The following is a 27565-nucleotide window of genomic DNA, read 5'->3' as shown; positions in this document are numbered from 1 at the left end:
TTCTAGTGTTCTAGTCATCATGGATAAAGTGCAGAGGAAGAGGGATTTAAAGGTATCTGGGATGACGAAAAGGGTTAAATGGGGGATGCAATGAAAACCCACTGCCGCAGACTCCATTTTTGGAGAAACAGCTCTAGTTAACATGTTTCTGCTGGGATTTCTTATTGACAGAATCACAATTTGTTTTTAATTTGCTCATAACATGCTCAAAGGGTGTAAACAGCCTGGCAAGTGGGTTCCATAAAAGCAACGAGAGGGGCTAAACGTGAGATAAAGAACGGAAAACGGACGGGTTAACAGAGTGAAAGCAAGGGAAATGATTCCTGCAGGTTCTCCAAGTGTCGGTATATATTGCCTGTTTCCGCACCTGGACGGCTTCAAGAACAACCTTTGCAAAGTGCAAACGCATCCCCTGAAAAGCACGCAAAGCCCAGAGACCTCAGCTCACAAAGCCAAGCCCCACCGGGCTTCAGCCACGGACAACTTCCTCCATCCTAGCTACCAGCTGTGGTGGGAAAGGGCTTCCCCTTCTCTCCTTCACCAGGCAAGAAGGGGATGGAGTCTATGCTAGCCTGAATTCCTCACCCGGTGGCCTGTCCCACTAGTTCAGGAGGTGCCACGCCACTTCTCACAGCCATCTGACCAAACCCGTTTGAAAGGGGGATGCTGTAGCCAACAACCCACGGACCCCTGGGGTCTGTTCTCCCATGGCTGGAGCATCGCCAGCTGTAGTGCCAAAGGACGTCCCTTCTGACCTGGAGAGACAGTGTTAGGTCTTTTGAAGGGGCCACCGCTGCATTCAGGACTGGGTATCCTCCCTGCAGACCCCCAAACCTTTGGGGGAAAGTCATCACATAGTCCACATTGCTTCAACATAGGTACTGCCAACGCTTTCATCTCCACAGGAAAAAAAGCTACGTTTAAGTTAAAAGCAACTGTGTTACTGCTCAACTAAAGTACTAGGCTGGATATATTGTTTTTCCTATAGTACAGCGGAACCTCCTCTCCTAAAAATATTCTGTGCTTTTTTGATGTTTGCCTTCAGAAAACTTTTACAAAAGGAGTGTATAAAACTTCTACCTGAAATCTTCATGACGGCCTGGTTGTCCTTGTTTCTCAAACATCGCTCTTAGCTTTATAAGGTGGCCCAAAGAGAGCATTAAATCATGTAGAGAAAATATTCTCAATTAAAAGAAAAAAACCCCAAAACATGCACAGAGAACTCAAAGGTGGCAAATCTGCCTACCACGTATTTGAAACACTGGACTTGTTTTTGGGATACAAATGCCCTTGATGCTCCCAGGGGAACAGGAGGCAGCGATAGCACCTCTGGGACCATTAGCCACAATTCCTGACTCCCCACTGCAACTCCCAAGAGAGGGGTAAAGCTCGTGAGCACCAAGACGCAGAGGGGCTTCACAGCATCCCCTTCAGCTGCACGTTAAGTGGGTCGTCCCGTTGCTGGAGGACCATCCACAAGTACCAAAGATCAGGGAGCTGCATGGGAATGATGGAGAAACAGCAATTACAACAGATGCCCTTCCTCAGTTTAAAAAAAATAATTAAAACTATCCCAGTATGAAGAGAATTAGCCTTAGCCTAACGCAGCCAGCCTAGGCTGGTTGAAGAAAGATCTTCCCTGGCTAAATAGTCAAAGATCTACACAGTAACAAAGTACAAAATGAGAACATCACCAAACAGGAAAAGCTGGTCAATATTCTTGTGCTTCCACCTTGAGGCTCGCTTTTCTTCCACAATTTGATGGTTTCACATCAAATCCGTAACTGTCTGGGTTTTTTTTCCTTAAGACAATGAGATTAGTTTTTTTTTCCTCTGCATTTCGTCCGCATATAGTTTATTTAGCAATTGCTAGGCTCCTCCCATTTGTATGCCAAATGAAATGCAGAGCCCCAAGGAAGAACACCACTGAAGGCTTGGGAAATATATATGAGCAGGTAGATTTGCAAATTACTATGCTGTGTGCACCTCACTGCCTTCACATAATTGCTCCTTTGCCATCGAATTCAGTTGAGTTTTCAACTTTCTCTGTGATACAACCCCTACCCCCATCTACACATTGCCATATGCCACTTCAAAAAAAATCACTTTTCTGCCTGCCAAAAACCATACAAGCCTGCCTCCCCCTGCCAGCATCCTACTTTGCTGAAAACAGGAGAAGCTGGGATCTGCCTGGTAATACCAAAATAATCAAATCAAGTATTAAAACTTGGAATTCAAATGAACTGTCCAGGCTACTTTCACAAGCCATTTTTCTTCCAGAGAGCAGCCAAGTTGGGAGTCAAGCGCAGCCATGCCCTGCCCGCTGCGGTGAAGGCTATCAATTCTGAACTTAATCAAATCTGATCTTCCCACAACCAGGCTAGGGCTTTTTGTCTTGGCTTGTGAAAGCTTCGTGACTTTTGGAGTAAAATATATTTACAGCGCTGAGAAACAGCCTCTTTTTCCTTTCTAAAAGGTCTCGTGCACATTTTTTTTCTTTTTTCTTTTTTTTCCCCATGCCAAACGTGACATAATCTCCTTCTGATATGTTCCTCAGAGGCTTGCGATGGAAACAAGAGTTCACTGCTGGGAATATTTTCAATGTACAATGATCTGTAGCCCACAGATCCTAACTAGTTGCACATTATTTAGTTCACATCCATTACAGTTTATAAATTAACAGAGATGTCATTTTCTGTACAAAAAAAAATCAATGCATATTTATGTTTTTTTTATTCAAATAGATTTTACATACATATAATCTAGAGACACAATACAAAAATCTGTATAAGTTAGGCAATGCATCACAGGAGTAACCAAAAACTCAACACATTTACCTTGGCAAAATGACAGAACCTATTTCTGCTGGCTGAAAAAATATTAGCTTTTAATGCATTTATTAATTTCACTACACGTACTTGAAATGTTCTTCCTTAGCGGTATTCATTATTCCTTTTTGTGTTTCATAGTTACTCTTATTTATTTTTTCCATTTTGTTTTTACACCAAGGAGACTGCAGTCAAATAACACTCAGCAACTCATTTCCTCTCTTTGGACTGAAAAATTAAACAGATACTAAATTATGACAGTGAATTTAGAAAGGAGGGCTCCAAGGGCTCGAAAGAACATGTCTGAGATAATATGATGCTTCTAAGAATATTGCAATCACATCCAAGCAATCACCGAAGCGTGCCATGTAACTACCTCCTCAGCTAATATGCTTTTTTCTCCGTGATGACTAATCATGTTCTATTAAACAGCGGTAATGCTGGAAGAACTCAACTATACAAGTGTAATGAAGCCAGTATTCTCCCCGGACAGATTAGCTACAACTGATTTGACACATACCATCATAGGAGCTTCAAACCTGACAAACTCTGTGCTTGCTTCTGATTTATGCCGTCAAGCTCTTCAGAGAAGAGAATGAAATCCAGGCGTCGCGTTTGGTAGAGGTGAAATGTACTGATGTGCTTAACTGTCAGTTACGGAAAGTCACCATCTCTCCTTCCTTCTCCTCTCGCTCGTCTCTCCCTCCGCCCCTTCCCTCCACGCTCAGCGAGCCTACGTGTCCCCCCCTGGGGACGACCGCTCTCCCATGGTCCCGGTGCCACGCGCGGCGTGTCCCGCTCAACCCACGCGCTCTCGCCTGCTCATTTCCATCGTTCGAGAGCTGTCACTGAAACAACTGCTTTCTCTGCAGCCCCTTTCGCTCCTTCTCATCCCCTCGCGCTCTCCAGATGCGCCGTTTCCGGATGGGACAGGGATGTACCGAAGGGAAAAGGGAAAAGGAGAGTTAATCAGACTCACAGAGAAGACCTGTGATGGAGATGGAGGAATGTGAGGGCTGCGGATGTAATTCAGGTCAGCGAATACACAAGTGAGCTCTTCAGATGATGGTGGGCATCCTTCCGCTGCTGTTGTTCCGGTTGTTGTTCTTCCTGGACAAGTTTGGAGTGGCCATGAGGACGAAGCGCTCGTCGGGGCAGCCGTACTGGAGGAGAACATCGATGCACTCCTGGCTGGAGGCCTGCCGGGCATAGGCCAGCGCCGTGTTCCCGTGAGCGTCACGTGCCATCACGTCAACACCGTACTACAAGGAGAAGAGATGCCTCGTTGGAAGCTGTGGCGCCAACGGAGCGTTAACCCAGAGGGAGGGGATTCAAGATGGCTGGGCTTGAATTTAAGTGGGGATGGGGAGAGGGAGAAGAGGGATTGAGCAGGATACCAGCCTGACAATGTCAGCACAGCAGCACGTAAAGGTTTCTAAGGGAAGAGAGTCTCATGCGTGGAACAAAATTTGCTACAGTGGTGTTTCAAGCAGGTGCTAGGGGACTTGCTCCTTCCTCACTTCCTATGCTTGCCCTTAATTGCCATCCAGCGGCAGAAACATGCTTTTTTATCACGGTGTTATCTTTTGAGAGTGTGCAGTGAGGAACATCCAGAGTCAGGACACCAGCAAACTCTTTGTGAAACCCTCTAGAAGCAGGTCTGGGAGGTCCTGCTGAGGGACGCAGCCAAGCGAAAGCCAACCCAACTGGCCACCCTGCCTTGGACACCAAGTACTTACCCAAATCAAGAGCTGCACTAACACCACGTTGCCTTTCCTGCACGCCAAGTGGAGGGCGGTGCGCCCATCACCGTCTCCGCAGGTCTCGTTCACCTCTTCCCGAGTCCCGTGGGCAAGGAGCAGGATGACCGTCCGCAAGTCCTCCTCGGCTGTAGCCCTCAGGAGATGCTGACCCAGAGAAAGCTCCAGGCACTGCAGTGGGGCAAGGAAGAGCTTCTGCTCATATTTTGCACGTATCCAGCGCTCTTTTTCTTCCCTAGAAAAGCCAAAGGAGAAAGGTCACTCTACCCGGCTTTGCTGCCTGTAAACAGTGGCAGTTCAGCTACCAGTACAGTAGCAAAGAGCAGTTAACCAACAAGAAAATTATTTCCCCTTCAAATTTTGGGCAAGAAAGCCCTCACAGAAACCTTATATTCACCCAAACCTTGTATTTGCAGCAATATTTGTGTCACCCATCTCATCATTCTTGAACCATATTATTCTGCAGTGCCCGAGATACCCCTTGGTGTTTGCTGTGCCTATGGGGACGCAAGATCACAACAGCCAAAAGGTCCTAAAAAAACCTTGGGCTGCCCTGAGGGCTGGCAAGAAGTCACTGCACAAGCCCTCACCGTCAGGAAGACCAAACACAAAACAGGCAGCCTGGTTCCATGTTAAGGTTGTGCCGCAAACACATTACAGAAAACGCACCAAATTCCTCTATTTAAGACCAGAAGCAAACAAGCATCTGGGCTTGCATTTCAGACAGGAAAAGAGAGCCCTGAAAGACACAGCCTTGCTTGCAGAGGTGCTTTTTCCTTCTACAAGTTGAGCCATGTTTCCAGCGCAAAAGGCCTGTGGATGGTTCTTCGTGTTTGTTTTCCCAAAACGCAAACCACCAAACCAATATTTTGAAGCACCATTTCCTCCTGATATGTCAAAGAACTGTCAAGAGCTTTCTGGATACTATCGGGTTACAGGAGAACAAGGACTACAAACAAGTCCCTCGGCTCCCATTAAAAAAATTACCATACAATTATATGATCTAAGAGATCTTGCCCTAGACAAAGTCTCCTTTAGAGGTACCTCAGGTAATCTGTTCGGCCTGTGAAAACCATACACATCACCTAAGCCAGGCAACTTGTTACTGGTGACAGATTTTCTGCTCTGGAGTACAAAAGGCAAAGCTCTGTTTATGCCTTTCAGCCGTGTTTACACTACTGCCAGTAATCTAGTGTCAGGTTAGCCCTAATCTGTTTTTAAATACTTATGTAAACAGATCCTTCCAACAGCAAATCTGGATTAGTTTTGCATCATTTCCTGGTACATGTGGGGTGACCTTGCTTTGACCTCCCCGGATGCTTTCAGCTTCCCAAAGCATCCCCTTCTCTACCCAACACAATTTACCTTACAAACAGGTCCCAGCATTTTTTTTTTTTCCCAGAGAAGCACAAACAGAAAATTAACACAAAGAGTGCTTCCTTTAAATCAAACCTTTGAATGACTCCTGCAAGCTAAAAGACACACAAAAAAACCTCACCCCAAAACATCTGAAGAGCTTCAAATTAACCTGTGATGGCAGATCTGATAAACAAGAGTATCACTTCAGGTATTCCAAATGGAGAGGAGGAAGAAAAGGACTTCTGTTGCTATTGCATCTTTAATTCATGCTTTTTATGTTTGTGTTTTTTCAGGCAAAAAACCAAACCACAACCTGTGCTGTGAGGAGGATAAAGTAACATGCAATTATTTACAATAAAATGGGCATGTCTACCACGCTGCAACAGTTCTACTTCTAGAATCCATCTACAGCATCTTCAGGAATGTTTAGCAAACATCATATATGTTTTTTAAACATATACAGAGGTACCGAGAGTTTCATCAATGTATCCACTACATGTTTAAAATGTGCCAGACTGAAAACCAAAGTGGTTTATCCTACTGCCTCAAAAGGCTGGGAAAAGAGCAGAAAAGCCCTTTAAAAATAAATCTAACAGGACGGGGAACACACTGCCACCTGCGCTAAGGATGGAGAGGATGCAGATGGTCCTTCCTTAAGGCACTCTCCTGCAGTCTGATCAAGTAACCCAATTCAATAAGGCCCAATTCTACCAGAGTGACTTTAAGGGTTGTGCAAGGAACAGAGCAAACACTACAAACTAAAGCAGAGGTGTTTTAAAAGCCTCAGACATTTGGGGGCAGCATGCCACTGACATCAGCTGCTGAGCGAGATGCAGGTCTTAAAATTCAACAGTACAAACAGGGCACAAGAAAGATAGTCCCTTGGATTTTCTGGTAGAAAATGGAACTTTATCACAGAGGCAGGAGGAAAAGCAAGCTTGCTCTTGCCTCATGGACAGCCAAAACATAGAGGAGTTATTTTTCAACGAGTATCTAGAAAGCCAACATCCACGGACATCCTTCCTGTATCTTTGGCACAAACAATTTCAGTTTGAACAGGAAGTCCTGGGGACTTTCCTGGAAGACAGCTTCAGCTTGGCCGCTCGCATTCATCTCAGAAATCCCGACAACAAGACATAAATACTGTAATCGTTGCTCTGATGCCCCAATTTCACTTCTGGGATCCACAGCTTGTCTTGGTTGAGGTTTCATTTCCCCCAAGGAAGGCCAGTCCAAGAGCAGAGTTGTCAGCAGTAGATCACTTAACCTCATTGCAGTTCCCTGGAGGACCACTGTTCACATCCCCTGTTAGCTAATGAGCTAAAAAATGAATTATTGGAGCGGTCAGCAATAAGCAGGAAGAGGAGGCACAGTGTTTCATTTCAGCCAGCGCTGACATACCTTTAAATAAATCAACTGAATAAGAGTACAAGGAAATGTGAGGAAGAGCAACTAATCAGGAGAAAGACACCAAACCAATCCCTAAAAATAAAGGAAACTTACATCGGCTAGTAAATATTTCCCTCTGTTTTCTTTCTTTCGCTGTAATCCCGGTAACTTTCACTATAAACAACCCTCTCAACACCAAAGACTTTCAGCTGTAATTGTCAAAGTCAAAACAAGACTCTTTTAATGAACTTTTAAAATCCTGTGGAGTCCTCTTCTCAGGACCAGATTAAAGCCAGTGTGCTGGAGACACAACCTTGCCACACGCTCAGATGGTGCCGACAATACCTAATGCTAGAGAACGTGTGAGCTGCCTCTTCCTCATATGTGCTAAAATGACTTTTTTCTTCAGTGATCAGGCTAGCTGCTGTTTTTCCAATGCATAATCAAAAAGGACTTAATAGATTGCCAGCTCCTAGAGAAACTTATAGAAAAAAAATATACGATCAGACTTATTTTGAGCCCTTTATCTCTGAAGCTACACACGCAAACCCAGACCGCTGGTACAAACTTCAGACTTCACTGGTTATAAGAGGGCCAAACGCAACAAAGTAAGACTGCAAAATACTCTGCGGTACCAGGAGAGGAATGAGCCACTAAAGCCTTGTCCAAAAAAATACCAGTAAGCTTTTTGCTCTTGCAGGAGTCTCCATCGCTAGTGAACTCTAAGTACACATAGTGGTGTGAATAATGAAATCTCTGCCACGGCAGCGATACTGTACATAGGTAAAGGGTTATTAGAAACAGATGAAAATTTCAGTTCTCAGTTTATTTTGATCTAATTAGGTGCTTGCTTCTCAAGATAATGTCCAATTATTTAAATTACTCTGCCAGCCACATCACATCATTATTATCTGGAAACATAAATACTGGGCACTGTAAGGGGGAGGGCTAACTAGGTAGCATGAGAGAATATAAAAAGCAGATTTGCTTAGAGCACAGCTTTGCTCCAGGAGCTACACTACATTCTCCACTTACGGGTTCGCACCAGAGATGCTCATTTAGCAGCCCATGTCCTACACAGCTCAGACCCTTAGAGTGCACCACGTGGCTCCCCCACCTCAGCTAAATAAGTGCGGTTTTGCATCCGGAGCTGGTATTGACTCTCCATCCTACTCCTCTTCGCTGCCATTCACCTCTGCCTTCAACTTTGTTCATCCTTCATGTATACTTGGTGGAGAGGCATGAAAGGCAAACACGAAGAGGATGTGCAAGGCGGAAATAAAAGCTGTGTTCATACAGCAACTCAGAACTCACTGTGTAGGCAACGGCATGTGGATGGAGAGCCTGAGAATTTGCCATCAAATTTTAACAGCTCCATTGCAAGAGAAGCCTTGTTCTTCCCAAAGCGGTAACGAGGATGACAAAAATGCTGTGTCACTTGCTCGTTATCTAAAATTACTCACCTTTTGTTAAAAATGAAATTCTGAAAGGTTGTATTAAAACCAAAATGGACAGCAGTTATTTACCAGAGCAGAGCATCGATTTACCACCAGTAGAAATACTGGGCAGGCTTGGTGCAGGCACTTCAAACTGAAGTTTTATCCTCCACACCTCCAACAACATTAAAATGCTCTTGACATTTTTTTAATCTTCTCTCTTGCTGAAGGAATTAATTCTGTAACTGAGGAGGGCTCTCAATGGTCTCTGTAGCACCACCGTACAGGTGCCATGCCCATGTGTTGCCATGTCTGGTTGCTCACTGAAGTACAACCATCCAACACAGTAGTAACCTGGCCAGCTTAGCGAGAGCGCTGCCAAATTTTCTCTCCTGCTGGCCAGCTGACAAGGTTAATGTGTCTCTTCCAAGAAAATGAAGTAAATCTAACCTCCGTACCTCCCAAACTCCTGGAGAGTCCCAGAATGTGTCATTAGCTCTGTGGTGCAGCATGCAAGAAGCACGCATCACCTAATGACCAGTGCTGGGGCTTGGTGTTTTGACAAACCCCTTCGCAATGACCCTGCACGCATCCCATAAACAGCATCGCTTCGGATGGAGGCGGTGATGCAACGTTGGGATGAGTAAAAGAGAAACGTTGAGGGGAGTGTGTGGGGGAGAGACGGGATTGAAATGTTGGGAAAGGTTCGTGATGTTTTTAATTGCAACTAGCAAAGCGGGGGAAGAAGAAGAGAAGGCGAGAAGAAAGGGCTAGCAGCAAGGAATTTCCAAAGTGTCTTCCTGCCCCAAGCAAAGCAGGAACTGGGAGGAGAGGCATGGAAGAGGAGCTGGGAACAATATGCTGAGAAAACACAGGGGCTTCCTCTCTCTGCAGGAGAAGACCCCACTCTATTGCAAAGTCAGTGCTTAGCAGTTGACTGCTTCCTAGCATGCATGCCTTCTCTCCCCGGCTGCGTTGCTAAGGGGGAAGGCGCACAAGCCCACCGGGGATATATAGGTCCTGGGCAAACAAGAGGGCTCCAGACAGCAAACAAAGACCGATGGGTATTTATTCCTTAATTACGAAAAGCTTTTAAGAAATAGGACACTGTAAATCCTGCCTGCTGAGGAAAAGGACCAAGATTTATGTGCGCTGGGGCAAAGAGAAAATAAATATCTCTCTGGCTCCTGATCAATATTATGAGTGTTTTGCCAACCTACAGGGTGTTTTATGAGCTGTAAGGACAGAAAGGGATCATTAATAATTAAATAAAGTCAACCTATTAAGCTTATTACTTCTTACAAGTTAAACGTCCCTGACGGACGAAGACCAGCCCTACAGGAAAGCCGCAGATAAGCCAACCCATGTCTTGTCTTGGATTCTGGACCAGTGCTCTCCAGGTGAGCAGCGTAGTAACCCAGCCTGGAAGAGATTTAATTACTGTCTCTGTCAGCAAAATTACGTGGCCACGGACTCTTTTCAGCCCACTGTTAAATCTGTAGATTTTTGTCCACCAGTGAGAAGAGACTGAGAGAGACAATTCAGTCCTGTAAAATATTCCAAACTCAAGTTACTTCTCCTACCATCAGGCATATCCTCCAGCAATCAAACCAAAATACCAGCTCCAAAAGACACAAATAAAGGCGGCTTCCCATCAGAAGCACACCCAAAGCCCCTCACGCTGTCAGGGAGCTGTTTTCTGAAGTGCAGAGATCAGGATCTGCTCCACTACATATTCCAGTTTCCCCGTTATAGCTGTATGTTTAAGAGGAGGGAAAAAAAAAAGAAAGTGCCCTACTGTGCATGACGGACAGAGATTGCTCATTCGTGCAAAGCTGAATGTGCTTCTCAAATTAATCATGTCTTGCATGACACTTACCAGTATAATCGGAATTCGGATTCAGCGGAGCTTCTCCACTTTCGTTGCCCTCTTTTCTGACAGTAACCCCCTATGCGGGGCTCCAAAATAGCTGTTATTTCTGTCCTTCTAGGTCAGCCTTCCAGTGATGCCATGGAGGAACCAGAAGCTCTTCCTTAGGTGTTAAGACACCTGGAAGATTTAATTACTGCACAACACTAATTACCAGCCAGGCTGAGACATCAAGGTTTACTGATGTCAGGCTTTTTAGATAAATATCCTGCAATTTTGGGCTCTCATGCATCACGTATCAATTGCCACAAACTTATGTTTTCATCGCAATCTAGTATTTTTTAAAGTATACTTGATAAATATATCACACCAGAGGTTTACTCTGTATAACATTAAGGAAAAGCTATGTGACATAGGGAATTCTGTAGGGAATTCAGTAGGGAATTCTGCAAACACTAAGAAATACCAAGAAAAGGCTTATTAAGTTGAGAATAAAGATTGTAAGGGTGACAACTGTAAGCCCTGCAAGCTGGTTAACTCTTCTCTCAATACAAATCCAAGCTTTTTTTGTTCCGTGCAACTATGTGAAATGAAAATGGTCCCTAGAGATTTAACAAAAAACCTTGAAGAATGACACAAATCGTACTAACCCCAAAAGCCCCAGAATTCTTTTAAACAGCATTGCCAGCAACACGTAGGTGGAAAAAAAGAACCCCCTAACAATGGTGAACTCTAAGTATTTTTGACACTTAGCTTGGTGAAAACAATTAAAAGAGCACGGTGAACAGTGGAGGAAGATGGTTTTCTGCTAAGCTGTGCAAGGAGAGACCTTATGAGAATCTGGAATACAACAGCTACGAATGATCGCTTCCTTCCACCTACCCTCTGCTGACCAACAGAAAATATACTGAGTTCATGAGCCAATTCCTTTTACCTGGGTATTGCTGGACAAGCATATAAACACCCCTGTAAAAGTTAAACAAAAATACATCGATGTGCTGGCTACCAAAGGAAAAAGAAAAGGTTCATAAGGGAGTTCTGCTATCAGTGTGTGGTTCTGGATATATACACGGGCTGCTTCCACTTCTTAGGTGGTCGACCTCAACACTTGGGCATACTACAAGTATCACCTAAAACACAGCAAAAGCTGCTCTACAACGGTTGCATGGAAACGCTAAACCCAAGGAGTATGTTCACTTCGTGCTTGTTTGCAGTAATATATATATTTATATATATGCAGAGAATAGTAATTGCAAACATGTATCTAATGCATTTCATTATTCATGTGTAACCATACTTAACCTGATGTCTTAAGCGTATAAATCAAATTGCATTGTGCCAGTACCTAAACACAGAGTGGAAATTTCAATTTACAATTTGATATACAGTCACTCAGGTTGGAAGATTCCATTAATTTGCAATTTGTTAACACTAATTTTCTCCTATAGGAAGGCTATGCTTAATGCAATAGTATTTTAAATATAGCTCAAGAAATCACTACCTACTCTTCCTTTTTTTTTAAGGAAAAACTGTGATGACTACATTTGAAATCAATTTTCACACAAAACACGGCAGTAGTTTCAAACAGATAACGAAACTGAACACGAGCTATCGGGAAATGTTTGGTGAAAATGAAGGTAGTCTGTTTTCTTGGTTATTCGTGCCCAAAACCCCGTCTATTTTCACCCCAAACCAGGCTGCTGCTTTCCACGTTAAGAGGAAGCTCTTGCACAGGATTCAAAGGCTGGGAGCAGGGGGGAGGTGACATACAAATATTTCAATGCATAAATCTCAATAATCTGTGCCAGGTGAGAGACGGAGCGAGGTAGCCAAGTGAGGTTCCCACAGCCCCTGAGTAATGTGGCATGTAACAGGGACGTACATCAGCGCCGCGCTTCCCGGCGGCTCCTCCCGTGATGCGACTATCACAGCGCATTAAGGATACCATAACAGTCGCTGATGTGATCTGCTTTGGAACGTATCACATCATAAACAGATGAGAGAAGAGAAATGGAGCTTCTCCTCTGCTCGCAACGCTGCAAGGTGGAGAAGCGGCATAACCACGAGTGCATCAATGCCTTATAAACAAGGAGAGGGAGGAGGGGGAAAAAAAAACCTTTGAGGTCTACCCAAAGGGCTGACAAACTTGCAGCGTAGACACTGAAGAGATCTCAGCTTGCTTACCACGCAAAGGTGGCTTCAGTGACCCAAAATGGAAGAAAATATGATGTGGGCTGCAGAATGGGAATGCAACCTTTACCTGAGGATTAGGAACTGGAAGAGGGCAGTTTAATTACAACTTTCCACAAAAACCTCCAAAAATTTTCTGGACAATTTTGATCCTTGGTTACCAATAAATTCTATACTTTGGCTTACAAGGGAAACCAAAAGCCCTTTCAGGAGGCCTTACTATTATCTTAATTCCAGCAGAAGCAGTAAGATGATACTCTTCGGAGTATTTGGAAGAAACAAACAAACCAACATTATGCTGAATTTATGTAGGGCATAAAAGAGAAAACACTTGTAATAAACATTGTACTTGAGCATAGGCTGTGAAGAAAAACATATTTGAAGCAGCAAGCAAATAAAACCAAATGCTTGCTCTGCACACGTCAGTAGTGGAAGAAAGTCTAGAGGGCTGGGAAGTATCCAGACCAGCCCCATGGGCACCGTTCCTGTGACCCACGTCCTTCAGATGCTACAGAGACCTCTCTGCTGTCTGACTTGTCCCTAGTGACCTGGAGCTCTCCTCTGACCTTCCAATGTCTCCTCATCAGCAATTCCAACACATCCAATACCTTCCTCCTCCTCTCTGATGCATCTTCCCTTCTCCACCAACACACCTTGGTCTGTTCCACTATGCCACCTCTCACGGTTACTTCTTCTGCTGCTTTGGCCACCTCTCACATCTCACCGATGCTAAGGACCCTACAGAAATTATGAATGTTATCAGGCTCTTCCATTAGTTGCATTTTTTTAACGACTATTTTTACTTAGTAAAAATGATGCCTCTCCTGGCAAGTTGTATCTCCTGAGTATCTTCTCTGTTTAGCAACAGATGGGACTTCCCGCTACCTGAGTTTCAGCAGGCTGGAGTGTTTGACAGCCTTCTAAAACCGCAAACGACAATTAGTTTAAAAAAGGCTGCTGGTAGATCAGCTCACATTTCTGAAAAAGCAAAGGAGATGGAAGAATTAACCTGAGTAACTAAGACTAAAAAAAGAAAGAGACTCGAGAAATCGAGCAGCAAACTTCCGTAGAAATCCATGAGGTTTCCTTTGTACCTAAGAAATAAAACCTCAATGATGTGTTTGGGTTTTGGTTTTTTTTTTTTTCTGTATTTTCAACAATGAGACACGCAACATCGGGGTTGCCCAAATGTGCCCCAAAAGGTGAAATTAGAAATGGACTTGGCTTTCAAAGCACTCGAATGCTCAAGTACTGCTGAGGCATTTCTAATTGCGCACCTCTGCCTATTAATCACTTGCAAACCTTTAGGCTCCCATGATTTACAAGCCATACGGTCGGTGCTTAACAGTGGGAAACCCACATAAAACCTGACAGCAAAGAAAATCCGCACTGGAGACACCTGCCAAAAGTGACAGCAAGTTCCACTTCAAGAGCACCTCTGGAGAGAGGTGTGCAGGGATTTAAAAGCTGCGTGTGCCAGAATTAAAGCCAGAATTAGAGAATTAAGGCTTCTCGCCCAAGCGCTCTCAGTGCCTAAGTGCCCTCTCTCTTTCAGCTACTTCCCTGCAAATCCTTCTTCAGGACACATTTGGAAATTATTTAAAAAAGATAAAATATCCCTGATCTGTTACCAATTAGAGGAAACATGTGACTATTATTTTCTAATTTGTGACTCAATCTTAAAAGCAAAGTCATTGAAATAATTACATTGGCTCCTGAATATTTCTATTGTGCTCCTGAAAAAAAATAAATAGTGGGTATGTCCTCTTCTGCCCGACATGCCCCAGGGCTGAATGTATCAATAAGTACATCAAAGCCCTGAATGTGAACTGCCAAAAAACTGTAATTTCTGGTTTGTGGCAGCTGCAGCCCAAGGGCTGCCAAACTGATTAGTTACCTCCTAATGGTCTTTGTGCAACTTGGGTTTGCAGCAAGGAGGTAGGAAGGAGGAACCAGCCGAGGAGGATAGAAGTTGAATAGTAAACACACAGCACGCAAGTTGTGCACCACACAAGTGACCAATTTCCAGTCGGCTGTTGATGAACAAGCTCTAAACCAGGATTTATAAGAGCGGCGATGTCGGCTTCTTTTTAAAACCCAGACGCGGTGCGACTTGAGTGACTAACTCCTGAAAATTGGTAATTTCCTGGTGGTTAGCAGGAGAAGGTCCGCCAATGGGAAAGCAGAAGCTGCTAATAAATTTATAGTGCGTTATATGCCAATTAGACCCCTTCAGCCCTTCAAGAGGCAGTGCCACCAATCAGGTTATCATTCCACAAATGTACTCTTTAGAGCTGATCTCATCACAAATCAGTCCTGCATTTAAAGTGCAATTCTCATTAGTATTACTGGGGAATGCACTCATGAAACAACGCAAGTGGGTATTTTTCTTCTCCCCTCTAAGTGCCCTTCCCCAATGCCTTGTGCACAGCTACTTACCCCTCGTACACAGTCAGGTCTGAACTCCAATGGTAAATAAACATTCTGAATACCACACTAATTCTGCATCAACCCAAATTTTCTACACACCTCATACCTGGGAGTTTCACCATCATTCACAAGCCAGCCGTGAATCTCTTGGTTAAACTACATCCTTGTATCTGACAATGCACCACGCAATATTCTATCAATACTGTGACTAAGAGCTTCCCACCCCATGACATCCATAAGTGTTAAGACACCCAGTGCTGCTTATTTGGGCATTCAGGAAAATGAAAAATAGAGAAGGAGAGAGAAATAAATAGTCTGTATGGTTCAGCACATGTGCAGATCTACTTTAAACCTCTGGTCACAGCTTAAACCCCGTCTTGGTGCTTATAGTCTACACAAGCAATATTTTGTTTGGGGTGCTCTGCAAGGCAAGTTTCTCTTCATTTTCTGCTAATGAGGCTAGAAACAGACTTTAGTTTCAGTTTCATTGCCTACGGCAGTACAAAGATGCCTCCTAGTCAGGAACACAAGGCAACTTGAGTCACTAGTAATGCATTTATTTGCCTTCTCTTTTCCTCCTCAAGCTAGGTTGAGACCTTGGAGAAGCGCACTCAGAAACCTGACCCAATCCTAGGTGGCCTCCACACATTTCAATTCAAAATTACTTCAAATTTGTTCTGATTGAGCTAAAAGCCTTGTGATTTGCTCTCATCAGCTGCCACATCATGAGCATGAGTAGCAGACAAATGTCGTATGATTGTAGCCGTTTTGGCTCTGAGCGCTACAAGATGTTGTTGTTGGGAGCTCTGGAAAAGGGTCACAGAGGCTTGTTTCAAGAAGAACAAAGCACCATAATCTTTCCTGGTGCTTTGCCCTCCTCCTCCTTCTCCACTGGGAAGCCCAAGAACATGAGGACATGGTAGCTAGTGTTGGAAGCTCATCTCACTGCAGCTTCTCAACAGACCTAACATCCACTTTATGTGGATGTAAGGAACAGGAACTCTTCAACAATGCAAGAATGACCAAAGCAACCTTCATCTCCCTGCTCCCTCTCCCATGCAGCCAGGTAAGCTTATCTTTAGTCACGGTAGGACCAAATTTTACTTACCAAACTGCCCCAACTCCATTCATTTTAAATTTTGCTGAGGGTCATCACAAAAAAAACCCCAAAACCAACTTAGGAAGAGCAGCACACGATGCCTCAAGCCTTGGGCTGTCACCTGCATCTTATTTCTACTTAACCTCTTAAATAACATTGGAATTCACTTTGTCCCCTGATGGGCGCCGTAATGAGAACCACCTGTCAATCACAGCTCCATTAGCCTGGACAGACTTTCACTTCCTGAAACAATTTATTGGATTCCCAGAAGCGAATGGACCTTCTTCCTTTTGAGCCAGTTTTTTTTTTGGGGGGAGCTATTCAGCGGGTCCGGGTCTCCCTTCTGTTCCTGCTGCGCGGTCATTGTTTCCCCTGTTTGCTCATGAAAACGGTTTCCTGAGTTGACCCACCTCTTCTTGTCCCGGGCAGGCCGAGTGTTTGCCAAAAACTTCTTTCGACTGTTCAGTTCACCGGCCCTACACAAAACCCACCAGCTGTTTCCAGCCACTGGGGCAGGGGAAAAAGCCAATTGTGCTTTTAACCCCTTCCCAACAAAGGCCCTCTGCAGAAGGGGTCTGCTGGGCTTGAGTGGTTGGGCGAACGTGGAGAGCTAGAGGGGCATGAGCCCATCATCCTTACAGTAGATGAGCAGGACTCCAAGGTAGCTCCTTCTTCCTCAGGAAACAAATATCTGGTCTCATTTAGTGTGAAAACTAAATATAATTTTGTTTTCCTCTTCCTTTCTCTTGGTTACACTCAAATTGCAGCTCAAAGAAAAATCTTACTAATAGAGGCTAAAACCACTTTTGTTGAAACATTATCTTTAAAGGAGTATTTTCATTTCCCTGAATGTGTGCAGTCCTTATGAGGTTCATTTGCAATGTGCCTATCTGTTTTGATGAGATAATAAAATGTATTTTATTTAAAAATGTTTCCATTTTCCCCCAAAGGAATTTAAATGGTCAGTTAATCTTTCTGCTTCAGAACAACCCACTGAGTAAATAAAAGAGGGCTCAAGATTATATAAACCAACATTTTTTTTCATTCTAACACTGGTCTCGTAGACTAAAGTACAACTGCACCTGAGCATCGGCTGTATGCCCTTTTAGTATAAATCAGTTTAACTTTTAGCCTGGGAAAGAAAAAAAATGGAAACAAGATGATAGTTATCTCTAGCCTTCTGTGATTCTCAAGTCAACAGTAAATTGGGGGACTCGTTAGTGCCATAGTGATCCAATCAGGATGAAATTATGCAGTCATGTAAGAAATAATATCTATTAGGCTAATTTAATCAACGAATACTTTACAGATGAATTAGAATGCAGAATCCAATTATTTCAAACATTTGGACTGTCAGCCGCTGCCTTTCCGAAGCGGTGGAAGGGGAGAAAAGGAAGGTTTAGGGATCTTTTCAAGACGAGGGTGGCTAGGCTGTATTTATAGCAGGAGAGCTTATAACAGCAGAAAACTGACAACTACAATCAGCACCTTCCGCGGCTCAGAGGGCTTGCGCCCGGGCACCTCTCATCCGACCTCTCTCTGCGGCTCCTGGGGCACTTCCCTCTGGGATATTGATATGGACAGCTTGATATGCTGTTTTCAGTGGCTGATAATTACTGTCTCAAGTCTTGATAATTTTCCCTTGCCAGTCATCCTTTTAAAAGCAGGCTTACACTCTAACTACAATAGGTCTTTTTTTTTTTTGTTTGTTTTTTTTGGTTGGGGTTTTTTTCATTCTGAAAAGAAGACGTGCCCCTGGACTGGTGCAGAATACCCTGGCACTGCTGAACTCCATCAGCTGCATGTACTATTTATTTCCCTTGAAAATGAAGAGCTTGCTTTACGACACCAAGCGAAGGGAAACAGTATATGCATAATTACTACGAGAAGGGGAAATTAGCTTAAAATGCAACTTGACTCAAATAGAAGAGGACAGAAGAACTGAGGGCTGAAAGCACACACAAATTATATCCTTGATCCAGCACGACCCAACATCTGCTTTGTTGATGCTTTGTCAAACCTCAAGAGGGTCACCACATTCACCAGAAGACCATCATTCTTCCACCAGAAAGACTTTTGGACTGGGATCCTTGCCACAGAATAAAGACACAAGAAATCTCACATCCACAGCCTCTCCATGAGGAATTTTTCTCCCAAATCCATTGGAACTGGTGTTTCACAGAGAAATACAGCAGTCATCCTCAGCCTGAGAAGTGACTGTGAGAAGCCTCCTCATGACCCTTCATAGTTTCAGGTAGACTCATGTGCCCCAGCACTTCTCAAAAACTTACATGTCTGCAGTGGCCAGTCTCAACACATGGGGCCTGTCCACGGCATTTGCTATCAGAGCAGTTATTTCAAGAAATGAAGATGGCAAATGAGTATGTTTTGCTCAAGTCTACAGAATAAAATAAAAGACTTCTTCCCCATTTCTCATCATCAATGACCGAGCTATTCCTGAAAGCTACTACTAAGTTTGTACAGAAGAAAGTAAGGCTATAGAAAAGTGACGAAATCTTTAACTATCTGCTGGACTATCTTCCACAAAGAGCTGATCGAGCTTCAAACTCCAGTTTAAGCTAAAAGCCCTCATGCCATTCTGTTGGCTCATGCATTTCTTTTGCATATTTGAGCAATATTGTGAAGAATACAGAAAACCTTGTGCCTGTTGCAGAATGTAGATGGCTCCACTGCTCTAAGGCCTGTGCTGTGGTTCCCAACACACCTGTGATCCAAACATTTTTCTGCCCTGTCATCTGGAGCAGTTAATGGACTCTCTCATTGACTGGCTCTTGCTTATTTAAACATTTAATGCTCTTCTGATGCCCAAATTATGCCTGTTTCGTGTGATGGATTAGCACAGAATACAGCACTGACAATTTTCTCCAATCTGTGGAGTATCATATTTTGATTACTTCAGGAGGAAAAAGTAAAGTTATAAGTAAACTGTTTTGATTGATAAGGATTAGAGGAATACTTAATGAGGTGGTTCACTGGAAGCCTTGATGAATGCCTGGCAGGACGATGATGAGTCTCCACAGAGGACACGCAATAGCTTTGTGAAGATTTAAGATACTTACTGCTCAAATAAAACAAAACCAAGTGAGAGGAGAAGGTGAGCAGCACAGGGTGATTGCAATCTGCTGATCAAGACCAAGTGCAATTCTAATTCTTGCACAGCAAAAACAAACTAATTTTCCAGCTTACCTATGTAACACATGGTTATTTTAGGAATTTCAGATGCTGCTTTTCTTCAGTGAGGAACTGAGGTCTTCCTTCATAGCAGATTATCTTCTAGTTAACACTAGTAGTTGTTCTACTGTGAGCTGTAAATTATTTAGCAGTACCTTCTTAAGATAAAGATTTAAGATTCCTATTGGCCCTGCTCTTTCCAGCAGCAGCATTTCCAGCTACAAGACTACTGACTTCAAGCTGAGAAAGGTTTTATAAAAGGAGTGTTCCTAGCACGATGATCTGGCTGCTCCGCACTGAGGTCTAGCAGAAGCACTCAGTTTTGCTCCAAAGCAAGGTGTAGAGGTTCTCTGAAGAGACAGGCTGCTTTCTTATCAGTTACAAATCTCTCTTATTCAGGGCTTCGATGGCGATAACATGTCAACAATCTTCCTTGTCTTCCTGTGATGGTAAAAGCAGATGTGACCCCTCCACTCTGAAACAGTTGCTGAACTGCTTCTTTGTGAAAATCCCGAAAGCTCTCCCTGACTGTGGTGAGGAAGGGACTTTTTATTGAAAGCATCTTCCCCAAACAGTTCAGACTAAGGGAATCTTCTGAGAGATATAAGGAAGAAAAAAAGCCACCAGTGAAGAGTAGGATGCATTTGAAGGCAGGGCTGCATCAGAAGCACCTTCTCCTCCTTCAGAAAAGGAAGCTTACCTGAGCCCACAGTGCTGTTTTGTTGCTGTTTTCGTTAGAGTTACGTGATGAAGAGAACCGAGTTTTTATTTTCAGTTTACTATTGCTCAGTGGTGTTGATGGACATTTTGGACAGAAGAGTCTGAAAGGAGGCTCTGTGACCCAAGATGATTAAAACAGTTGTCTCGAGCAGAGTTTGTCTGTTCTGAAAAGAAATGAGGGAGACTCCAACTAATCCATCAGCAATCTACCGCTGGCAGACAGATGCACTGATTAGAAATGACAGCTTTGCAACAGGTTCAAGAAGTGCGGTAAAATTAACTAGCTGTCGTATGTTGTTGAAAAAGCTGCCCGAGAGCTACAACCATTCCGGCGATTTTCAGCTCTTCTAGTTTGCCTACTCCAAGAAGCAATACATGGTGTGATGAGGCTTTGCTGACACTCCAAGGGGGATGAAATAGATTCTGGCAATAAAAGGAAGGATGTTTACAACTGTATTCCCAGGCTGAGAACACGGTGGCTTTTGAGGATGCTTTGGTAGTTCAGATTCACAGCAGAACCCAGCAGCAGGGTCTGGTTTTGCTGACTACCAAGACACACCATGCAAGAGCGAAGACTAAGGATCTGTTGTCTTCCCGACAAAATGCTCAGACTTTCCAGGGCTGTTAGGATGGGCTACTGCATGTTCCAAAGCACACACCTTCTGTTAAAAATGTTTAGAACGAAATTCTTAAGCTGGATGTAATCAAAGTATTTTGTCTACTACAAATGATTCGTCTACCTCAAAAAAAAAAAAAATTACTGATTATTCTGACATCCAAACAACATGACAGACCTAGTTGGCTTTCATAGTGAACATCAAAAATAGGAACATTTTTTTATCTGGCAATTAATTATTTTTTTATTATTATTTGTTGTCTACATTAGGAAATTTTCTATTTTCCATCTGACAAAAGCCAGGCAGTTCCCACAAACTGTCAGGTATATTAAGTTTCCGAGTAATTGGTTTTTTTTAGCTCCTGGATCAGACCAGAAAGGATGGACCACAGAGAACTGCTGGATCAGACCCTCAATTGCATCTCAGGGGGGAACTGATCCCAATCCTGTCTTGCCAAACCGTGCCTGGTGATCTGAGTGCTAGCAGTCCTGGCAATCTCGCTGTTTGCTTGCAGTCCGTCTTCTGGGAATCGCTTTCCACTTCTGAGGAATACAATAACCTGGCAGCTACCTCAGATCCTGCCTGGATGCTTCAAAAAAAAGCTATTGCTCCCTTAGAGATCAAGTGGGCAGCAGCCCCTTAACAGGAACTGGTCTATGAGCTACCACCACATGTCTAATTAATGACCCTGCCGGTCGCAGCTGGAAGAGCTGAGCTGGGGGTGATTAATTAAATTAGCTGGCAGAGGAAATTACAGTGGAAAAGCCAAAGTTTGATTGCTCCATAATTAACCGCAGTGCAAATAATATCTGCATCTATAACTTCCAGCGATGAGATCAGAAGCCAATTGAATTTGGCACTGATTGAAGCTGTAAATATCCTGTGGTGAAAAATGATAGGTTTGTTCTGAAGGGAAAACTTACAGAAATGGACATCCAGCGGATGCATGAGGGAAGCAGGGGACATGGGAGGAAAGAGCATTGGAATTAGATCTTGATTTCAGTTGATTTCTGTAGGCTTCTGGAGTAGTGGAGGACTCACCATGAAATGGAAAGATATATTTAAAAAATCTGCTGTGGGTGCTGAATGCTAAATATCCTTGTCAGAGATTCAGCAAATCTGGGATGTACATGCCACCTGGATCATTCGGTCCCTTGCCTTGCTCCCCATCCCGTGTTTATTAGCGGTGGGGTTCATTGCTTTCCCTGGGTGATGACTGCACAGCTTAAGGTAACAAGTTCAAACACTTCCTCTCCATTTCATCCTCTGCTCCTCAGAGCATTTTCTTGAACTGCAAGAACTCATTTTTCCAAGGAGCACAGCACCTCCAAATGCCTGCAAACCCCTCCAACCTCTCCCCAGTTATCATAATTCCACTGACCCCCTTAAACATCTCCTCCTGAACACACTCACTGAAGATTTGATATCCTTCTTCTTGTTTCCCTCTGAAATTCCCTTTCTATTTTGGCAACTTATGGTCATGACATGCACTCACCTTAATGCCCGTATCAAGGTGAATTACTGTGCGTTTGATCCCACTTGCACTGCTGATGTAGCTCTGGCTTAAAGAAAGCTCAAATGTTTAACAGAGGCCTGAGATGCACCCCTCTATGGCCCTAAACGAGCCAAGTTTTATCTACGTGCTTTGCAAACAAGTTACCCAATGTATTGTTGGATAAAAACGGCGTATTCCAGGAAAGATTGAATTTTATTTTTTTTAAAGAAGTGAAATTAGTTTTCCTGAATGTTGAACTAATAGTGAAAGGGCAGTACATACACAAGCAAAATAACATTTCATATTTTATGTGGTTTAGATATTATTTTGTTCTGACTGACAAATATATGATTGGTAAACACACACACTTCAGATGGAATTGTATTTATCATGATTTCAGTAAAAACCCAGAATCAGATACTCTGAGGCTAGCAAGATTTGGACGCTAGCAAATGCCCCTCAAATTATACTGCAAATCCTGAGGAAACAGGAAAGGAAGCACTTCAGTCAAGAGCTGATTCCTGGGCTCAGGCCAGGTGGCATAATCCAGTCTACTGCTTTCTGTGGAAAACTCAGGCTCTGCCTACACTGGCAAATAAAGAGGTGCAAAAGGAACAGACGTGTAGGTTGAAGCAGCTGGTGCCAAGGACCCTACATATTAATGATTGATGGGCATTACCTTTAACTAATTGAGCCTCATCCTTTGAATTAAGCATTCCCAACTATACAAGAGGTTCAAAGCACTGTGAGTTGGCACCTTATGTTCAAAATAGAGTCTGGAGGACATTGGGAGCACGTGGAGCTTCCACCTGGTCTTCTCCAAAGCGAATCCAGTTTGTGTGGGCCACAACCATTCTGTGAACCAAATTAGAGTCTTCTCCTGCTCCAGACCAAAACCCTTGTGTGGATACTTGCACCTACTTCACAGTTTAAACAACGGGTTGATCTGGTGCTTAGGGACATGGTTCAATGGTGATCTGGCAGTGCTAGGTTAATGGTTGGACTCTTCAAAGTCTCTTCCAACCAAAGAGATTCTGTGATTCTGTGATCCAATCCTCCTCTCCGAGTCTGCTGCCTTGCACTGAGTGGTACAAACAATCCTGTGCAAAAGCACATTCCAATTCCTTTACTTGCATGAAAACAAGAAGAGAGATATTGATTGTAAACACAGAAGTGCTGCTCTGCTTTGTCATTTCTTTCTGACTGATCTGAGAGAGCTCAGACCGATCATAAAAAGTCTTAGACAACCTCTTGAAGTACATTAATAAACAGCACAGTTATTGATTGCTGTCAAAGAAAATAGGCACATTCAAATTTACAAGCTACCCTGCCCACATACATGCTCATAAGCTGTCCATTAAATACTGCTTGATAAATTATTCTCATGATTAACCAGAGACTCAACTAGTTTCCCTGCAGAGGAGCCACGCATTGCATCCCATTTGCCTCCTCAGAAACACACAGCCCTGTTTTGCTCAGTGAGCTGCAGCTCTGGTACATTATACACCTTTCTATAAGACAAAAAGCTCTGTCTGTTAAGCCCAAGTTATTTGTATCAAATCTGAGAAATAATAAAACCAGCTCCTTCCCTCCCCTGCCCCCCCTTAATTACTCTTGCACTGTCAATTCCATTCTTTTGCTTTATTCTGAAAGCCTTCCCTGTAGACTGGGTTGATTCCTGTTATGTCCCACTATGGCAGCAAGATGGTCCACCACATCTTGATGGTCACAAATACAAACCAAACCTCTCTCCCCTAGAACATTATGTGCACTCGCCTCTTTAATACAGCATCACATTTGATGTTGGCCATTTTTGAAGGGTATTTTCCTTGCATGACTGAAACACCCTTTCTGAAGTTTACAGTAAGATTTACACTGTGACATCCCATGTTCTCCTCTCTTACTCCACGTTTCAACACATACATTGGTATCCAATGAGCTGTCTGGCTTCACCAAAACAAAAATGTGACAACAAGCACCAGCTAAAACATTGGATTTAAACATCTACTAATTTCACAAGTTCCAAAACTTTATCAGAAGAGTCACTTTCTGGACACTCCTCTCATTTCATTTTGAGTCTTCCCATGGTATTATTCTGCACATCCCTAATCCCCATCTGCTTCTCCAAACATCCCAAGACCCTTCGTAAACTACAGTACGTCCTTTAAAATCTGCAAAATACCGGGGACGTATTTGTAACAGAACTTTCATCAGTGACACAAAACGGATACTTCACATTTCAAAGGGATCTTTGGCACCTGAGTCTATGTACCTTCCAAATATGTTTGCACCAGCAAACCTGCGTGCCAGCTACATGCCGCTGTTCTGGTCTTGGGGCTCATCAGCTCTAGGCAAGGGGCTTCACAAAGACTGGGTTTCAAAAGGATGTGAATTAGAAAGAAATTCCACAATATAATTAACAAATGCTCCCCTTCCCCAATTTCAAATTCTCTGTTGGCTTTAATTAACTTGCCCTGGAGCAACAAGCCAAGCAATGAGGTTGGTGAACTCTTAAAAGTATAAAGTAAGTTGTGTCTGCACGGCTCCTACCTCACTCACATTTCGAGCTGTAGGATGTTCTTCCCTCCCCATCCCTCCCCCCCTTTTTTTTTTAATGTGGTTCTTTAACATGTAAAGTCAGCAGTGTTTTAAAGCCTGGCTCTGCATAGAAAAACCCGTATCCTGCCTGCAAAATGCTAGTGGTGCCAGTGGATTTTTATTTAAATAAGAAAGCGAACAAGAAAAGATCCCACCAAATCATAATCCAACACAGGGCTTGCATTACACCATAGGAGGGAATGGCTGTTATTTCCAGAAGTGACCCATCAGATAAACGATTTCACTGTGTGTCTGAAAGGCTCCTGATCCTCAGCGAGAAGGTGGGTTGCTCTTCTGACTGCCAAAGCCCATCAGCACGTCACACACCATGGCCTGTACCTCTCCACAGTCAGGAAAGCTGTCCTGCGGGATCGCCAGCCAGATGGATCCAAGGCAGCAGCGCTCAACCCTTCCAGGCTCACAAATATCCAGTGATTTGAATGGCAAGGAAAGGCTGTGTGCAGTAACCCCTGCTGCGCACAGTCACCCCACGCACGGGCAGAGGGTTGGACATTTCCCAGAGACCACGCGTGACCTGCATGTACTACTGCAGCGCCCATGCACCATGGGCACCCCGGTAAATCCTTGGCCTCCGCCAAGGGATGCCTGAGAAACCAAGCACTGACCCACACCAGTACTCTCCCACTGGTGACAGGGTCCACAGGAGAGAGCTGGAAGAGGGACGTGGATCTGTTGGAGCATGTTCAGAGGAGGCCAAAAAGATGATCCAGGGGCTGGAGCACCTCTGCTACAAGGACAGGCTGAGGGAACTGCGATTGTTCAGTCTTGAAAAGAGAAGGCTCCAGGGGAACCTAATAGCTGCCTTCCAATACCTGAAGGGAACCTACAGGAAGGCTGGGGAGGGACTTTTTATGAGAGTGTCCACTGATAGGACAGGGAGAAATGGATTTAGGTTAAAGGCGAATAGATTTACACTGGATCTTTGGAAAAAATTCTTCAGTACGAGGGTGGCAAGACTTCGGAATAAATTGTCCAGAGGTGTTGTGGCTGGTCCCCCCCCCGCGGGGGTTCTGGCTGCTCCCTCCCTGGAGGTGTTCAAGGCCAGGTTGGATGGGGCCTTGAGTGGCCTGATCTAGTTGAGAGGCGTCCCTGCCCGTGTCAGGGGGGCTGGATTAGATGATCTCTAAGGTCCCTTCCAATTCTATGATTCTATGAAACCATGGCTGGGTGCATCTACACCAACCGACACTGCGGTTCTGACCACTTCTCAAAACTGCAACCACAGTAACATTTTAAATTCATTAAAACTTCTATTTTTCCTTGACTGGAGGTCCGAACAAGTAACTTCAATTTCTGTAGCTACTTTTTTTCCCCCTTCTTTTTTGCCTTAATGCAACAGGTCAATCCAAGAAATCTCAGGTATCTATTTATGACTGGTCTGAGCTGCAAGAGTTGCACAAGCAGCCAAAGCAGATCTGGTCTGGAAAGGCTCAGACAGGAGTACACATATGTAATTAGCAAAGGATTAGAGCTGCAAATTTTTTCTTCTTGAGATGAGAAAGGAAAAAAGTCAACTTCTGGGTATTATCTCAAGCTGGAGGCTGATACCCTTCAGTTTCAGTACACAGTGACACAATCCTATTCTTTCCACTTGCAGAGAAGTCTCAAAAGTGTTAATCGAGGCTGTGATTTAATTGTGCATGCACCTGAGTTTCCCAAGGCTGGCTGCTACTGCAGAGAAATGAAAATACAACAAAAACATCACTTAGAAATTGCGACCTAGACGAAACCAAGAAAATTTAAATCTTTAGGGGAAAAAGAAAAGTTAGCTGGGAGATTTCTAGGCCATGACATAATCATCTGTTCAGCATGAAGACTTTCTGAAGCTTATCCCATCCATACCTTTTGAGGCTTACCAATTATTAAGACATGGCTCCTTCTCACTACTGAACATCTCTGCAGACTCGCACAAAAAAATGCTTCAGCGCCAGGACTTTGCACTGTCTGCACAATCTAGTTAATAGGCACAGTAAGGCATTTCATCTCACTCTAATTCCTACCCTCTAAAGGCTCCGATTCGTCACCTGTGTTCACCTCAACACATTTTAGCCTGCCATTTAATTACTTTAAAGCCGGAGTGATGGTGGTCTTATTTCTTCTGGTCGCTCTCCTCTTTCAGGGGTGTGCTGCTGGTTCCCCTCTCTCCAGCACCCGCACATTTGAAAATCCAGCAGTAAGCGCATTGCCTCTGACAAACGGATAATATTTGAGAGCTGTGGGGAAACTGCATTTGGGCTGATGTGTATATCAAGTTTCAGTCCAGTCAAAAGCCAGCACCATCTTTTCACTGCTGCCCTTTTCATTTAGTTATCTTACTGAAGTCTTATCTCCCCAGTCCCTTGCCATAGGCTACCAGCTTCCTGCAGAGCCAGAAACAAAGCTCAGTCTTAAACAAAGGAAAAAAAAGGAAAAAAATCACAAAAGAGAGAAAGTTGGTCACAGTTACTGTTATGGAGCCCTGCGGGTTCTGTAGCCACGACCAAAGCAAAGGCATGCTGCTGCTTCTGTGCCGAGTGTCACCGGCCAGCAAAGCCACCAGTAGCACGGCAAGGCACTGCCTT

The 27565-nt window shown here is 43.8% G+C and overlaps 1 protein-coding gene across 1 annotated transcript in view; it reads right to left on the bottom strand.

Annotated features, from left to right (window-relative positions):
* Window positions 1-2559: 2559 nt before the first annotated feature.
* LOC104278268 (arf-GAP with GTPase, ANK repeat and PH domain-containing protein 1) overlaps window positions 2560-27565 on the bottom strand; it is a gene marked incomplete at its 5' end in the record, with an annotated part of 136882 nt that continues 111876 nt past the window's right edge. Inside the window, 2 exons of the mRNA XM_009875557.1 lie at window positions 2560-4090; window positions 4568-4823. Of these exons, the coding sequence (XP_009873859.1) occupies window positions 3887-4090; window positions 4568-4823 (460 nt within the window). The remainder of the gene's footprint in view (window positions 4091-4567; window positions 4824-27565) is intronic.

Source organism: Apaloderma vittatum, unplaced genomic scaffold, assembly GCF_000703405.1.
Source record: "Apaloderma vittatum isolate BGI_N311 unplaced genomic scaffold, ASM70340v1 scaffold190, whole genome shotgun sequence".
NCBI lineage: Eukaryota > Metazoa > Chordata > Aves > Trogoniformes > Trogonidae > Apaloderma > Apaloderma vittatum.
This window is presented reverse-complemented; position numbering and strand designations above follow the sequence as displayed.